This window comes from Tursiops truncatus, chromosome 11 (genome assembly GCF_011762595.2).
Source record: "Tursiops truncatus isolate mTurTru1 chromosome 11, mTurTru1.mat.Y, whole genome shotgun sequence".
Classification (NCBI taxonomy): domain Eukaryota; kingdom Metazoa; phylum Chordata; class Mammalia; order Artiodactyla; family Delphinidae; genus Tursiops; species Tursiops truncatus.
The window spans coordinates 24848396-24865408 of record NC_047044.1 but is presented as its reverse complement, the minus strand read 5'-3'; the positions used below and the strand labels follow the sequence as shown (position 1 = coordinate 24865408).

At 38.2% G+C, this 17013-nt stretch overlaps 1 protein-coding gene across 3 annotated transcripts in view; it reads right to left on the bottom strand.

Annotated features, from left to right (window-relative positions):
* LTA4H (leukotriene A4 hydrolase) overlaps positions 1-17013 on the bottom strand; it is a 29009-nt gene that overhangs the window by 9210 nt on the left and 2786 nt on the right. For 2 of the 3 annotated variants that reach the window (XM_019918558.3, XM_019918556.3), the window contains exons 2-12: positions 15056-15186; positions 13503-13623; positions 11130-11198; positions 8529-8633; positions 6815-6867; positions 4046-4118; positions 3635-3775; positions 2543-2566; positions 1981-2051; positions 1418-1529; positions 614-758 (exon numbers count right to left, since the gene is read on the bottom strand). In XM_019918558.3, coding sequence (XP_019774117.1) covers positions 614-758; positions 1418-1529; positions 1981-2051; positions 2543-2566; positions 3635-3775; positions 4046-4118; positions 6815-6867; positions 8529-8633; positions 11130-11198; positions 13503-13623; positions 15056-15186 — 1045 coding nt within the window. The remainder of the gene's footprint in view (positions 1-613; positions 759-1417; positions 1530-1980; positions 2052-2542; positions 2567-3634; positions 3776-4045; positions 4119-6814; positions 6868-8528; positions 8634-11129; positions 11199-13502; positions 13624-15055; positions 15187-17013) is intronic. The other variant, XM_019918557.3, reaches the window with a different exon arrangement.

The window sequence follows — 17013 nt, the reverse complement described above, 5'->3', positions numbered from 1 at the left end:
GGATCCAGATGAGGGAGGGCATTCAAAGTCCATTGACTAAGGAGAGTACTTTTAAATGCCCATCAATGGGGAAGGTTACGTAAACTCAGCACACATATATAATGAAATACTATGATGGCATTAAAAAGCACAAGATAGATTTGTAAGTTCTGACATGGAAGGATGTATGTAAAATATTGTTGAATTAAAAAATAAATGTAGAAGAAATATATAGTATGATCCATTTTCTGTAATTAAAGTAACTATATGTATATATATCTATATATGTCTGTCCACTTCCACTTTGAAAAAGATCTGGAGCCATACACACCAAACTGAAGGACTCTCACTTATGACTCTTACAAATTTCTGTACCACACAAAATTTTTTGCAATGAGCACATACTAGTTTCCTAATTTTTAAAATACTGACGAGCTTTTTATAAGTCAAGCAGAATAATTTAGAATGCAGAGGTTAGTCAAGGTTTTAAGTAGAGAGGCGACATTAGAAAACGATACAGATTTCTTTAGCAGCTACATAAAAAATGAACGGGAAGAATAAAATGGAGCAAAAGCAACAGTTAAATTCTTTGTTACCCTCAAAACAAAAAAATCAGAAAATGCCAACTGCTTGCCTGGTCCTCCAAGAAGCTGTTCAAGGTAAAAGAGTAAAGCAAAGCCCTTCTCATAGGGAACTGAAGAATAAGCCACATCAGGGTCTACGTTCGTCAGATCAACCACAAGTTTGGTGAAAGGATGTGTCTCTCCAAAAGTCTTTATCTGTGAGACGCAAAATTAGAGGAATGTTCAAATATGAAGTCTGGTTACCACCATGTACACAAGCTACTAAGAAGTGTTACTACACTCCATGGCATAACTTTAGGGGAATTGAGAACTTAAACTAGATATGTAGTATACATTTACAAACTAGTATGTAGTATACTACATACTAGATATGTAGTATACATGTAGTATGTAGTATGTAGTATGTATATACTACACACTACATATGTAGTATACATGTAGGATATGTTAGTATACATTTCTGGAAGTCTATTAATGGAATGCCTACTAGCGCAAGGTTCCGTGATATTTCTTGCTCAATAGAAGACTAGAAAAATGTTCTAATGTCTGGTTAGCAAATTCAGCTCTCAGGAGAGAGCATTTAAAAATGACGTAAATACACCAAATAAAATTCAAACAGAGTCACCAACTATATTATTGCAAAGCCCCAGTGAGGTCCTACTGGTCATGAACATGACCTTACACAGGATAATGACTAACAGGTAACAAGAGAACATCATACCAGTATCTGCTTGATTTCCCACACGGGGAAAAATGACTTTCTTACTGCTACTTAGTAAAGCTGCTTTACAAACTGAATTTTTGAACACCTACACAACTTGGGATGAATGCTTTTAAAAGTATGACTCATTTACCGAATTCTGGAGTTCTCCCCATCCTCCCAGAGCATGAAAATGTCTGAACTTTTCACCAAACAACCGTCCACAAATGTGGCGTTCCAAGTATACAGTATGTCCTTCATTTAACCTGAAAATAATTGAAAAATAAAAACACTGACACAGCTGAGAGAAAAAGGCACTGCAATCAACAAGATATTTTCTTTTTGGTGTTTCTACAGAGCAAAGCAACTGTAAAGTATGAATACTCAAGTCTAAGCAGACTGCTCTGCGTGGCTTCCTTGCATTCAGTTCAGAACAATGGGAAGCCCAGCCCAGAAGATGGAAGCAGGGCAAATGAAGCCAGGGCTCTGGTTTTATGTGTCCATGTATTAAAATGTGACCATACCAGGAACTAAACAGCATCAACTGAAAACCTCTATTCTACCTGACATTGTGATAAGTATTACAGAATTTTTTAAAAATCCCTGTCTACCAAAGAGATGATAACAAAGGTATACAAACAAAACAATTCAAGGTGGTGGAAGGCAGGGAAAGAAATCAATAACAAGAACCAATAAAGAAATAATAATAAATCTTACCAAAAGTGATCCCAAGTTTTGTTGGTCACTAGATTTCCTGTCCAACTATGAGATATTTCATGTGCAATAACCTAAAGGAAATAGAAGTGATTAATGGTGAAATTGATTATCTTAACCTAAAATAACTCATTATGTAAGCATTCTAGTTCTTCCAATTCCACGTTGTTCAATTTATTTTTTTCCACATTGTTCAAGTTTTTTTAACATTAGCTGAGATATTCAAGGAATTATTCAGTTCAGCAAAAAAAAAAAAAAATCACAATTTAGCCAAAGATAAAAAAAAAGTATAGTATAGTTTACAAAATTAGAAACAAAATATTATTTAGAAAATAATAAATGGATACATCATTAAAAAATACTTCATAAACATATGAAGAGATCAAACCATAAAATGTTCTTAAATCTGTTAAATCCTACTGATTATGTAGTAATGTCTTGCAACTAGAATCCCCAAGTTATCTTTTATAATCATGTCTTCAATATAATGACACAATGGGTATTTTAAAATCACTTGACTTAATACTTCTTGAGGATAAGACCATGATAATAAATTTTAACTTACGTTGGAGAGTGACTTGTCACCTGCCTAAAAAAGAAGAAGATTACCTTAATATTTCAGAAATCAAATTACAGACTATATCTAAAAGACTGCCTATGTCAAGACATAGTATTCCAGCATTTATGGTCCACTGTACTTCTGCTGTGGCACTCCAAAGAGTTCAAAAGCAACATGTACTGAAGAAATTTTTTAAAATGCAGGATTAAAACATAGCATTATTCTTTCTCTCCCTAATCTTGGGAATTTTTCCAATACCACAGGAGCCAGTATACCTGTCTCTAATTAACTTGCAGGAAACATTTCTTCTTTTTTTTTTTTTTTGCGGTACGCGGGCCTCTCAGTGTTGTGGCCTCTCCCGTTGCGGAGCACAAGCTCCAGATGCGCAGGCTCAGCGGCCATGGCTCACGGGGCCCAGCCGCTCTGTGGCATGTGGGATCTTCCCGGAGCGGGGCACGAACCCGTGTCACCTGCATCGGCAGGCGGACTCTCAACCACTGCGCCACCAGGGAAGCCCTCCTCTTCTACTTTTTTATATCCGCTCTTATTCACTCTTAGGTACCTTCATTCACTCCTTATTACCTGCAGTATATTTAAGAAAAGTCTGTAGTGTCCTATAGTGTGTTTTACTTATTTAGTTGCTAATCCATTACTCACTTGGTTCTAGGAAGGGTTTAAAGTAGCGAACAAAGGCATATAAAATATAGCTATATACTGTGGGCTAATTCTTTCCTAGTTATGGTAAACTGAGTTTTGCTTTGTTTTTTAACCAGTACCTATATGCCAAGTGTAAATGGTATAGTTTCTTTGGACACACAATTCATCAATAGACTGTTGTTACATAGCCCTCCTCCCCCAGCATCCTAAAGCACCTTGAACACTATGTTCTTTTCTCCCAAATGGCCAAATTATTTTCTTTAGAAAGTTGAGGTGATGATAATAACCACAATAAGCGTCAAATAAGAAACAAGGGTTACATAAATAAAAGACTTTTATTATTTTAAAAAGTCTTTTTATTATTAGGAGTCTAAGGCTCTTCATATCTAGGTTTATGTTTGAGGAAAAGTCAACTTCAAATGAAGAAAACTGTACACTTACCAGCAGAGTAGGAGTTACAAAAGTGAGGCAAGGATGTTCCATGCCGCCATAAGGGAAGGATGGTGGCAGGACCAATAGGTCATACTGCCCCCAAATATATGGGCCTCCCAGATCTTCTGCAATTTTAAGCATAGATTCAGTCTGGAAAATTAATGTATATATATTTGTATGTCTTACAAATTGCCATAATAAATTTCTTTAAAGTGTACATTGCTTTCTGTGAAGGCTATGAATTAATGATGCTTATTTTAAATGAAAATGATACCCAAAAATGCATCAACTGCAAACACCTAAAATAAGATATACTATTTGATTCTTTTACCACATTACTTAAAAGCACCGCATTTCATACTCAAAATCTTAAATCTACCATCTACCACAGTTATTAAAAAGGGTAACTTTATGACGAACCTCAGAAAATTCGTAAGCAGACTTTTCCACCTGCTCTTTCTCAGACCACACCAATGTCCTTGGGCCAATCTGCCTGCAAAATGGAAAAGCTTAATAAAAATGAAATTCAAAGCAAATTACTCACCTGGTTCTAGGAACGATTTAAACTGTTGTACACAAATCCTTACAGAAGCAGTGTGATGTACTACGTGCTTATGGGGAGGAGGTGAGGCTAAGCGGCTTCTCTGAGGTGCAAACCTCCTGTTGTAAATGAGGTAATAAGTCTGCATGTCTATAAGGGGGTGTAGTCTGGGCCACATGAAAACTTGACGTGAAGCGCCCCCAAAGGTTAGTTTACTGGCTCTGGTAAGACCTGTAGGGATCTAGTTTCTTCCCTCAATCTTACAACTATAGAAACCCAGTCACGGCTCAGTAAGAGATTATTCCAGAAGGGGGTGGATGTAAACTCTGTTATGCACTTAAAGGTTGAACACTTTTAAATAAGAAGAAACAAACAGAGAGAGACGGAAATCCTGTCACATGCTGTAACATGGAAGAAACTTAAGGACATTATGCTAAGTGAAATAAGGCAGTTACAGAAGAACAAGTACTCTACGATTCCACTTACGAGGTACATAAAGTAGTCAAACCCAGAGAGACAGAAAATAGAACAATGGTTACCAGGGACTGGAGGGAGGTGGAAATGGGAGTTGTTGTTTAAAGGGTACAGAGTTTCAGTTTTCCAGGATGAAAAAGTTCTGGAGATCTGTTTCACAACAACATGAATATACTTAACACTAGTGACTACTGAACTATACATTTAAAACTGGTTGAGACAGTAAATTTTGTGGGGTTTTTTTAACCACAATAAAAAAAGAAGAAACAAATAGAACTATATATCACTTGTATAGGACTAGAACGCAAAAATATTTTTTTCATGTAAATTTCATCTTAAAACTGTTACGCAGTGCCAAACCCCAAACAATAAGTCTTTGCCTTGATATCCTGGCCCAGAGAGGCAGTGGATTCTAGGGCAGGGCCTCTCAGACTTCAGTGTGCATACAAACTATCTGGGGAGGTTGTTCAGATACAAATTTTGATTCAGTAGGTCTGGGGTAGGACCCAAGGACTTTCATTTCTAACCAGCTCCCAGGTGATGCCAAAGCTATTGGTTTGTAGACCACAGTGAGTAGCAGTGGTAGCCAGTGCTAGCCAATATAAATGAATGAGAGCCACAGATGTGAGCCACGTGTGTAATTATAAATTGTCCAGTAGCCACATTTTTTAAAAAAGGCAAAGTGCAGCAGATGAAATTAATTTTAATAATATATTTTGTTTAAACCAATATATCCAAAATAGTATCATTTTGACATGTAATCAGCATGAAAGATTATTAATGCAATATTTTGCATTCTTTTTTTTCATATGAAGTCTTTAGAAATCCGGTGTGTATTTCACACTTCCAGCACATCTCAAGCCTCATGTGGTTAGTGGCTGCCACTCCAGACAGCAGAGTGCTATGCTGCATGGGCTCTAAAGTCAGATGGTCTAGGACGGGTCCCGGCTCTGACATTTCCTAGCTCTGTGACTCTGAGCCAGCTATTTAAACTCACCACACATCAGTTTCTTTATTGGTAAAATGAGAAAGAGTAATTGTATCCATTCTACAGAGTTGTGAGAATTCAAGGGCATAATGCCTTGGAGTTGGTACCTAATGAGACCTGATAACTGTCAGCTGCTGTGACAATGATTATAATTATCATTTTTGAGTGCCTCCTATAGGCCAGGACCTTTACATATGTTAGGTCTGTTAATCCTCACAAAAATCCCTTGAAGTAAACATGATTATTTCCAGTTTTTAGGCGAAGAAGGTTAAACTCAGAGAGGTGAGTTGCCCAAGGATGTAGATAGTTAACTGCTACAGCTGGAACTGGAATCTATATCTATCTATCTATCTATCTATCTATCTACATATATATATATATATATATATATATTTTTTTTTTTTTTTTTTTTTTTTTTTTTGCGGTACACGGGCCTCTCACTGTTGTGGCCTCTCCCGTTGCGGAGCACAGGCTCCGGATGCGCAGGCTCAGCGGCATGGCTCACGGGCCCAGCCGCTCCGTGGCATGTAGGATCTTCCCGGACCGGGGCATGAACCCGTGTCCCCTGCATCAGCAGGTGGACTCTCAACCACTGCGCCACCAGGGAAGCCCTGGAATCTATATTTGCCTGATTTGTCCACTGTGTCCACATCCCTGGCAATTTAAAGAATGTGATTACTATAGCCATTCTTAATTTTCAGTTGTTTAGAAATAAGAACAAACAAGAAATTAAGAAAGAAGGGCACTCTAGCTGCTGGTAAAATTTTAACAAAATATCTTATATTTCTGTGATATTTATAGGTTTCCAAGTGCTTTAAAATAATTTATCTCATTTGTTGCACATAACCACCCAATGAAGTAGGAAAGGGGATATTATTATTTTAAGGATGAGGAAATGGAGGTTATGAGAAGTGACTTGTTCAAACTTAGATTCCAGATCTATAAAGGTAGGTAAGACCATGCTCATTCTATAATACTTGGAAATCTAAGGGGTGAGTGGTAAAGATTTTTTTGATTTAAAATTAATTTGTTGCTTACATTTCATGATTAGATTTGAATGTTTCTAGAGCTGTTGGCTTGATATCTTGAGAAATACAAAAATGATCTACCAATTAATCCTGACAGAGGTTCAAGACACCTAAGGTTTAATCTTTTCATAAACTTCAAAATGTGTTCAGAGGCTCACCTGCTTTCTAAAGCTCCAACAACCAAAGCGATCAAGTAGCAGGGGATCGGAACCTAAAGGTGGCAAAAAAACACACCAAATGCTCGAATTAGTGTTTAAAAATATTACAGAATAAGACAGTTCGTATTCAGAAGTCAGTAAATTTCCTTTCAAATCTCCAAACATTAGTGTGGATTACTTTCCTTTTGTACTTCTCAAATTTTTGAGGGGGTCAAATAGTTCAAAACTGCGATGTAAAGACATTTCAAAACGTCTATTTCCCTTTTATCCCATTAGCAAGGGAAGACTCTGAAATGTGAAAAACATGATTGCACATAGTATTACAAGGTACATTTTAAGCATTTCACAAAAATTAACATATAAAAAGGCAACTATGCTTTTAAGTTTCTTGTCATTTTCTCTTGAATTAAAAAACTTTGTTTTAAATTCCTTCTTAAAACCACTCCTGGTATATTTGAGAGACATACAAAGCAATCCAGCAATGAGAGGGTGCTGAAGGCTTTGGAATCCCAGAAGCTGGGATAGGGGCAAAATTGTCCACTGTGGCTTAGTTACCTGTTCTGCTAAGGAAGACGAAAGAAAACCATAATTCAAGAAGAGTCATGCACCCCAATGTTCACCGCAGCTCTATTTACAATAGCCAGGACATGGAAGCAACCTAGATGTCCATCAACAGATGAATGGATAAAGAAGATGTGGCACATATATACAATGGAATATTACTCAGCCATAGAACGGAATGAAATTAAGTTATTTGTAGTGAGGTGGATGGACCTAGAGTCTGTCATACAGAGTAAAGTAAGTCAGAAAGAGAAAAACAAATACGGTAGGCTAACACATATATATGGAATCTAAAAAAAAAAAAAAAAAAAGGTCCTGAAGAACCTAGGGGCAAGATTGGAATAAAGATGCAGACCTACTAGAGAATGGACTTGAGGACATGGGGAGGGGGAAGTGTAAGCTGGGACAAAGTGAGAGAGTAGCACTGACATATAAACACTACCAAATGTCAAATAGCTAGTGGGAAGCAGCTACATGGCACAGGGAGATCAGCTCGATGCTTTGTGATGACCTAGAGGGGTGGGATAGGGAGGGTGTGAGGAACGCTCAAGAGGGAGGTGATATGGGGATATATGTATACATATAGCTGATTCACTTTGTTGTACAGTAGAAACTAACACAACATTGTAAAGCAATTACACTCCAATAAAAATATATAAAAAAATAAAAAGCATCAATAAACACACACACACACACACACACACACACACACACTTCATTAAAGGTCAAAGATACAAGTCTAACTACCAGCTACTTAGAAATTTTAACTTAAAAGTACTGTAACAGAGTGCTTTCTGGTCTAAGACAACTCTTCCATCTGTAAACAATACACCACCACACACCCGAGCTCTGGTACCAGGGCAGGTCAAAGTGTAACTTAGAAACAGGAAACCTGCTACTGACTGGGATGTAGGGAAATGGGATCAGGCACGCCTCCTGCCGTGCCTATCCAGCACCCTCCTACTTCAGTACAACGCTGCGAGCAGAACCAAATATTTTAAAAGCACAAAAGAAAAAGAAATGAAGAAAACAAAAAGCAGGAGCTGCTTTCTAAATTCTGAAATATTTCAAAAGCCATTTTGCTCTCTGGATGGGTAAAAGCTATTTGTAGTTCACCACCAACTAAAACAAAATCTAGACCCTAAGATCTTACTTTTTGGCTGAATCTGTATATCTTCCTGCTCGCGTCTTCTGGGTCAGGTGCTTCTCCATCACGAATGGCACTCATAAGTGCAACCAGTTCTTTAGGGACAGACACCTAATTGAGAAGGAAAAGATATAAATAAAGATATACATGAAAAGTTCTATGTAAAATAACCTTTCCCCCCGCTTTTTGACTATCGATACCATAGACTATGAACCCAATACATTCCTCTGTAACACTTTTATAAATAGAATTGGCAATATGTAAAACTGGCTTCTTTAAAAATGTTGGTGACATATCTACCTATCCATTCATCCATCCATATTAAGAGCATTTGGTAGAAACTAGGTTAAAATCCCAGCTCTGCACTTACTAACTTCATGCACTTGGGCAAATAACTTCCCCGAGCCTCAGTTTCCTCCATCAAATGAGGGTAATACTTCATAGGACTGTTGCAAGGAATAAATAATATAAATGAAGAGCTCAGCACCATGCCTGGCAATGGTAGCCACCGGCCCTGCTCCCCTCCACACCCTCAGAAGAGATTCAAAAGGATGCTATACTCACTTTAGATCAGAGAATACAATTCTGAAAAATTTAATATTTAAAACATAAACTTGGAGTTACAAATTCTACTTTTTAAGGGTCATGAGTGTGAGAAGCTTTTAAACTTATTGCTGAGAAAGGAGAAATAATTTTCTCTGGAAGTTTGTATGGAAAACGTCCTTACGGGGCAAACTGTATGGTCACTTAAGTGTGTACCGTATCTCCATGATTCTCCAAGTCTTACGTCTAATGAATGCCAGAATAAAGGACCATCACCTGAGTATTAATGATCTAGCAAACATCCATTCCAACAAGGCTAGGCTTTCATGTTCTTCCTGCATGGCCCAGTCCTCAAGGCTATTACTGAGGCAGGCACAGAATCAGGACCTCCAGAATCAGTGCTGCAACAACCATAGATCCTAGAGCTAAAAACTATTCAGGAACTTGGTTCTGCTTCCTCCCTTCATTTAGGCAGTGATAGGTTACACAGATGAGACAACTGAGGTTGTGAGGTCATAAGACTTGCCCAAGGTCATGCAGTTATTAAGTGGTTGAGAAGAGTCCAGGGATTCTTTTTTAAAAAAAATTTTTTTAACATCTTTATTGGCGTATAATTGCTTTACAATGGTGTGTTAGTTTCTGCTCTATAACAAAGTGAATCAGCTATACATATACATATATCCCCATATCCCCTCCCTCTTGCGTCTCCCTCCCACCCTCCCTATCCCACCCCTCTAGGTGGTCACAAAACACCAGAGTCCAGGGATTCTTGGCCTCCAAGTAAAGCTTTCTGCAGCTAGGGGTGGTTTGGTTGTGGAACGATTATGGGAATCAAGAAGGCCCCATAAATACAGGTTGGTCCTCAATTCTATTTGCCTGGTCTAAGTAAGTCTAGCCTCTGGGATAGTATTTATTTATTAATTATAGTCTACCTTTTCCTAAAAGGATTAGCAGTACCTACAACAAGAATAAGTTGGAAATGTATACAGATAAGTCTGCAATATATGCCCATTAGGATACCTAGATAGACATTTACAAGGCTGTAAAGTACATTTATAGAAACTTTAATCCTACAAATGTCAATTTTTTTAAGTTAAAAAGAGTTGCTCCCAAATTCTTGTTCTTAGGTCCAGAATTCTGAATTCCTTTTAAAATCAGAATGATTTATTTTACTTCATTTCATTTTTTGGCTGCACTATACACCATGTGGGATCTCAGTTCCCCGACCAGGGATCAAACCTGCACCCCCGGCTGTGGAGTCCTAACCATTGGACCGCCAGGGAAGTCCCTGACACCCCTTTTTTTTATACTTATGTTTGCAACTGCCTTTAAAACAGAGATTCAAAATGGGATCCATAGCCTTTTTCTTTTTTTTTTTTTTTTTTTTTTGCGGTACGCGGGCCTCTCACTGCTGTGGCCTCTCCCATTGCGGAGAACAGGCTCCGGTCGCGCAGGCTCAGCGGCCCAGCCGCTCCGCGGCATGTGGGACCTTCCCTAACCGGGGCACGAACCTGTGTCCCCTGCATCGGCAGGCGGACTCTCAACCACTGCGCCACCAGGGAAGCCCCATAGCCTTTTTCTAACATATTTCAGGTAGAATTTAATTAAGTAAAGTATTTCTAGCTATAAAAATTCAATTCTGGGCTTCCCTGGTGGCACAGTGGTTGAGAGTCCGCCTGCCGATGCAGGGGACACAGGTTCGTGCCCCGGTTAGGGAAGGTCCCACATGCCGCGGAGCGGCTGGGCCCGTGAGCCATGGCCGCTGAGCCTGCGCGTCCGAAGCCTGTGTTCCACAACGGGAGAGGCCACAACAGTGAGAGGCCCGCGTACCGCAAAAAGAAAAAAAAAAAAAAAAAAAAAATTCAATTCTTATCTCTGCTTATCATTTATACCACATTTACTTACGTGGATCATTTTGGAAAGATATCCCGTGTTCATGGATTGGAAGAATTAATATTGTTAAAATGTCCATACTACCCAAAGAAATCCACAGATTTAATGTAATCCCTATTAAAATAATTGTATGGATCATTTAATTCAGTGAATAATTTCAGTGATGTTTACCTCTGAACTGTAGGTTAATTTCACAGAAGGAGTGTCCTGGCAGGGAAGAACTGCTCTACAATGGATTGCCTGGGAGAGGGAGGAAAAAAAAGAAACAGCTATTTCCCTGTCTCATAAATCAAGTCATTAAGAAATCATTACAATTGCAGCATTGTTCTTAGACACATTCTTTTTAAAGATCAAAATGTCTCACATTTCCTCAGCTCTTTTAAAGTAGCAAAAGTAGATCTGTGGATTAAAAAAATCTGGTTTTCCCTTTTAATGTAACGGTCAACCTTCACGTTTCAGCTGACGCATGAAGCAATGTTAGGCAGTGATTCCTGAGCAATAGTAGTGCCCAGTGAGAAGCTGTTAGGAACCCTGACAAAAAAGGGCTCTTCGGTGAAGTAAATTTGAGAACCATGGCATATTGCACGCCTGGGAGAGTCACTAGGAACATTAGCCTCCTGAAGGTTCTGAAAAGACCGATAATAAGGAAACCTGTTCGAATTCTCATACTTATTTCAACACAAAACCCATTTTCCTCTGGTTAATTATTAACGTCTAATGGGGCGCCAGTGTTGTAAGGAACTCTGCTTGGGAAATGTGGTTAGAGTCTTGACATTTTGATCTTGCAGCAAACTTTGAAAGTAAACACTAGGAAGACAAGGAAGGAGAAAGAAAAGTCTCTTTCGATACCATCTAGACATATTCATTCACATAATATGTAGAGTGTTTCTTTGCTTCCGTATCAATCTGTCATAAAGATCAGTTCCATTAAGAATGACCAGAGTACCTATGATTTTATACCCTGGCCTGTTTACAGATAAGTCTGCATCTATTGCTGGTGAGCAAAGGAATCCCAGCCTCACTGAGATGGTCTACTGAGCTTAAAGGAACACTGATACTAACATCTCTCTCTGAAGTTGTTATAAATCCCAGACCTACTTCACGCCTCTGCAAACTTCCTTCTATCCTCAAACTCCAGCCCTTTTCACTTCAAATCTAATAGATTCTTTATAGATAGGAAATCCCAAATGACCTCTAGCTGGATTAAGTAGAACTAGAAGAACCACCTGGTTCTCTCTCCCAAAATAAGTTTCCAAGACCATATGCCTTTAGGGTTCCTTAAAGGTCCCTGGTTATGTGGCTCAGCAATGCCAGGGGTGGGGTTTATATGTATTTCACTCGATAAGACCAAACCCAGAAAAATATGCATAGAGAACGGCTGTAAGCAAACTCATCACACAAAATCATGTCTACCTGCTTCCTATCAACTATAGTAATTTCTTCATTTAACTGAAATCTCTTTTCTCTGTTTCAAAAACTGTGTCCAACAAGAAATGGAATAGTATGTTCAAAATTCGCATTCTTCTGACTCACAAATCTTGCATTTCTTGCCAACGGACATTCCATACGAATTACTGATGAAAATCAGGTACGAGACAGAGACTACATAATTGGTACATTCTTGCCTAGAACATGATATCTCTTCCAGATTAGTGAACTATGAGTTTCTTAGAAAAAAAAAAATTTCAATTGGCAATAGAAAGTAAACACGTCTATACAGGTGTCAACATTGCTTCCTTTTTGATAGACTTGTTTTCAAATGTGAGCCTACCATAGTATCTATCACAGAGGAATAGTAAAAGGATTAAATATGTGAAGTACCTTATACAGTGCTTGGAAATACAGTCAACGTTTAATGAAGCGAGTTCCTTTAATTGTAAACTATTTGATTACTAAAAGAATTAGTCTTTTTTTTCAGAAGAAAGTTTGATACTTATTATCCTTGTGACAGATTGTCTGTATGTGGTTCTTTATTCTTAGTTGTTAAACAGAAAACAGATGTAGTCTAAATCATATCATATTTTAAAGGTACATTCAATATATTTACATAATATGTACACTTGTAAATGTATAAGAAAAATCTGGAAAGGCTACACGCCAACTCAATGGTTACCTCTGGGCAATGGTGATTGGAGAGGAATGGGAAATGTGATCTTTCCCTTTCCCCTTCTTTATTGTTAGCAATTTTCATAACCGGTACCTACTTTGTTTAACAGTGTTTTCCTTTCATTTTATGACCATTTATTGAGTTCTCACTCTATGCCAAGTTCTATGCTAGGTGCTGAGGATGTGAATATAAATATGACCTAGATGGTCCAATCTAGGTAGACATGTTTTCAAATTTGAAGGAAGTTTCTTTTTAAAAGTAATATATGAATGTGTCAATAATGACAGGTATAAATGAAAATATATGTAGTTTTAATAATATAAGATAAAATAAAGTACTATCTTAGGTAAGACCCATGTATCCATAAGACCACTGTCTACTTTGCTTCATTCAACTGCATGAACTGGGGATAATAAATCATTCCACGTCCTTTTTACCTGGCACTGACTAAAGAGATAGGGGTGCTCCTTCCCAGAAGTTTGTTCAGGAGTGAGCCACTGAAGAGCAGAAGATTTTGGAGATGTCTCAAAAGAAATTTCTATAACAATTTCTTGATTTCTGTATGAAAGGAACAAATACATTAGTAGAGTACAATTCAATCTAACTAAAATTTGAATTCATAGTACATAAATAACACAAATAATATAAATAATATTTTATGAGGTCTCATCACTGATTGAGAGTAAGTTTTAGGAATGTTTGCCTCACATATTCCTACCTGAATGCCAGCCTGTGGGTTCTTTTCTCTACATGGTAACTGCTTATGAAGATGTAACAGGAACTAATATTAGTTGAATACCCCAACTTTTTTTCTGTGATATCATGTAATCTTTTATAGTGGCGGGAAGGTAGAAGAAATAATTTTGGAACTTCAGCTACCACCGTGGTGGGTGCCAGAGCATAACATAGGGCAGTGCTAGTCTGAAAACTGTTACTGGACAAGTTAAGTCAAGAACTTGAGAATAAATTCTTATGTCTGTTGAACTTATAGTAAGATGTATGTGTTTGTATTTAATCTCTTCTTCCTAGGAATTCATTCTTATTGCATTTCACAAAAGTATCAGCCTGTGGCGGACTGGAACTAACAAAAACTGGTCCTTCACCCCAGATAGATTGGGCGGCACCGTTAACGAGGAAACAGCAAGAGCCCTGGAGGGGCTGTGCCTGTGCTTGAATCTACCACTAACTGGTGCTGTGAATTTAGACAAATTATTTGACCTCCCTATGCGGTAGCTGCTTCATCTGTACAATATGGTTAATGATAGATCTCACAAATTATGTGTGAGAGTTTCCTTTCTTTTTCTTAAATGGGAAGAGAATGCATGAAAACACTGACCGCTGAAAGATGGGGTAGATTGACCTTGTTCTAGGCCAATGGTTTCCCACCCTTTTCTCCCTCCCCAGTATATCTTGGAGTGGGATATACTCCCAATATGACAGCTCTGGCTACCACTTTCTTAAATAAGTTACCTTCTCTCTCTGAGGTTCCCTTTCCCCGTCTGTAAAATGCAGATCATACCACAAAGGGTTACTATAAGGATTAGATGAAAGAATACATTTCCAGCACTTTTTAAGTACATAGAAATGGTTCTATGTTTGCCACTGTTGTTATTCCACTAATAAAAGTGGCTGGCCTCTGGGAGAAGGTGAAAAGCGTGCAGCTTGTCAAGCTTCCCAGGTGACCCTGAAATGCCTCCTTAGGTGGCATGCTCCCACCATCACTCTAGGTATCACTAAAATGATGAGTAAAGAAGTTAACAGTTATCAAAAGTCCTATTCTGGAGTATCTTATACGATGAATTTCTTTAATATCTTAAGAACATATAATTTTCACTATAAGCTTCAATCAGAACAGCAGATTGGTAGGAGTGGTGTATCAGTTACTACATACACACAAACTGAAAATAGGAAATGAAAAAAAATCTAAATTCAATAAAAATATGTATCCCCCTTACTTAGCTATAAAAGAGAAAGATGAGAACATTCGTACTTGCACAGAGCAATAGGAAGAGAGATTTCCATTGGTGATCCTTTGTAACTTTGTCTTTCTCCAAGAGCATATTTGACTTCTTGTCCATTGATGACCACTTTTTCTATTGTAAGGTCCTTTGTATCCAGAGTCTAGAATTAAATTAATATTTTTATATGATAAGAATATAGTTTTAGGCACCAGAGAAAACTAATATAGCATATAGGCTAATGCAATGACTACAGAGTAGAACTAGTTGCTTAGGGAGAGTAAGATAGTGAAAGACAGGAAATTAAAGGAGTTGAAAGTTAGCATAGGTCCCAATTCATGGGACTTTAAACTTCCTTAAAGTTTTGGGAGGCTCTAAGATTTGCATATATATCGTTAGGTAATTCTGGGACAGTCACACATTTCCAGCTTTAAGTAAAAGTCAGATCTAAATTAAAACGCCTTTGCTTCTGTCTCCTAAAACTTAACTTCTCTACTAGGAAAAAATCCATCTATAACTTGTTTCTTTCATCATGACTCCTCAATATACCTTACCATATATTTCTACCTGGAATTCATATAGTCCTACTGCTCTGTACTACTTTCATATATCCCCAAATTAAAACAAACGTTGGAACCTGTTAGGCAAATAAGTAGACTGTACCTCACTGCTGTTGTGTATCTAGAAAAAGCCCAACTTGGTATGGCAACTCTAACCAAATGACCCTATAGAGGAGTGGGAGAGCATATCTACTTGCTATGGCCGATTAAAGACAACTGCTCTGGAAAGGAAGGGAGGGTCAGCAAGTGTCTGAGGATTTTCCATCCCAATAATCCTCTATCTGTGCCCTAGAAACCATACCCTTTCATTATCTCTCAACTACTTTTCTAGAATCTTCAATCTTCCTACACCACAAGACTGTTTCCAATCAACCTAAACCAGCCTTCCACCTTATTTTTAAAACTTCACTCAATCCTTCTGTCACTCTAATTATTCTATTTTTCTCCTTCCTTTCTTAATCTTCAAGGGCAATCTATGGTTGCTACTTCCAATTCCTCATCAATCTCTCCTCCCTTCCCCCTCTTCAATCTGTCTTCTAGCTCCTCTGCCACAGAAAGGGAAGTCCTCCTGAACAACAGGTCTTTTCTGTTCAGTAACCTTGACCTCTGCCGCTCATAGCCCTAATGGACCGCAGCATCTGTTTGAAGCACTCTCCTTGGCTGCTTTGACTTTACACATCAATGGTTCTCCTCCTTGTCTAATGCTTTTTCCCTCCCCCTCCTTTCTAACTCCTAAATATGGATACGTCCCTATGCGCTAGCCTTGGCCTTTTGGTTTTCTTACCGTATTCTTCATTCCCTAGTTCTCACTCATGCCCACATCTTCACCTAGAACCTCTGTGCAGATGACTACCCATCTATTTCATAGCTTCATCCCCTGCCCAGGACTTCAGCAGATATCTCTAACTGCCTGCTTGACATTTCCATGGGAAATGTCATCTCATATTCAATAGGCTTCTAGAAATTCTAAAAACAAAGCCACCACTGTGTCCCCTAAGTTTGCTCTCTCTGCTGATTTCTCTATTTTGTTGATGGAACTCCTCAACTTACCTGAGGTTTGAAACATTCAACTAATCCACAACTGATCCCACTTCCCAATCTTGCATAGCCAGTTAACAAGTTTTTTACACTGTCCTCATGCTTTTTCTTTTCTTCTATCACCACCCCAGGTCAGGCCCGGACTATTAGAACTGCTCACTAACCTTCCTACCTCTGGCATCTTTCCCTTGAAATCTGGCCTGGAATAGCATGAGGAGTTAGACTGCCAAGAAACAGCCACTTTCCAGTCACCTTTCTTTTGTATCAGTTAACTGTGGCGATAAGCTCAGGAAATTTTAACAATTTTATTATCTCTCTAGAGGCAACAATTTTTGGTTGGGAAGAAATTTCCATCCTGCTTGTATTATTCTTTCCCTTTCTTTTTTTTAAGA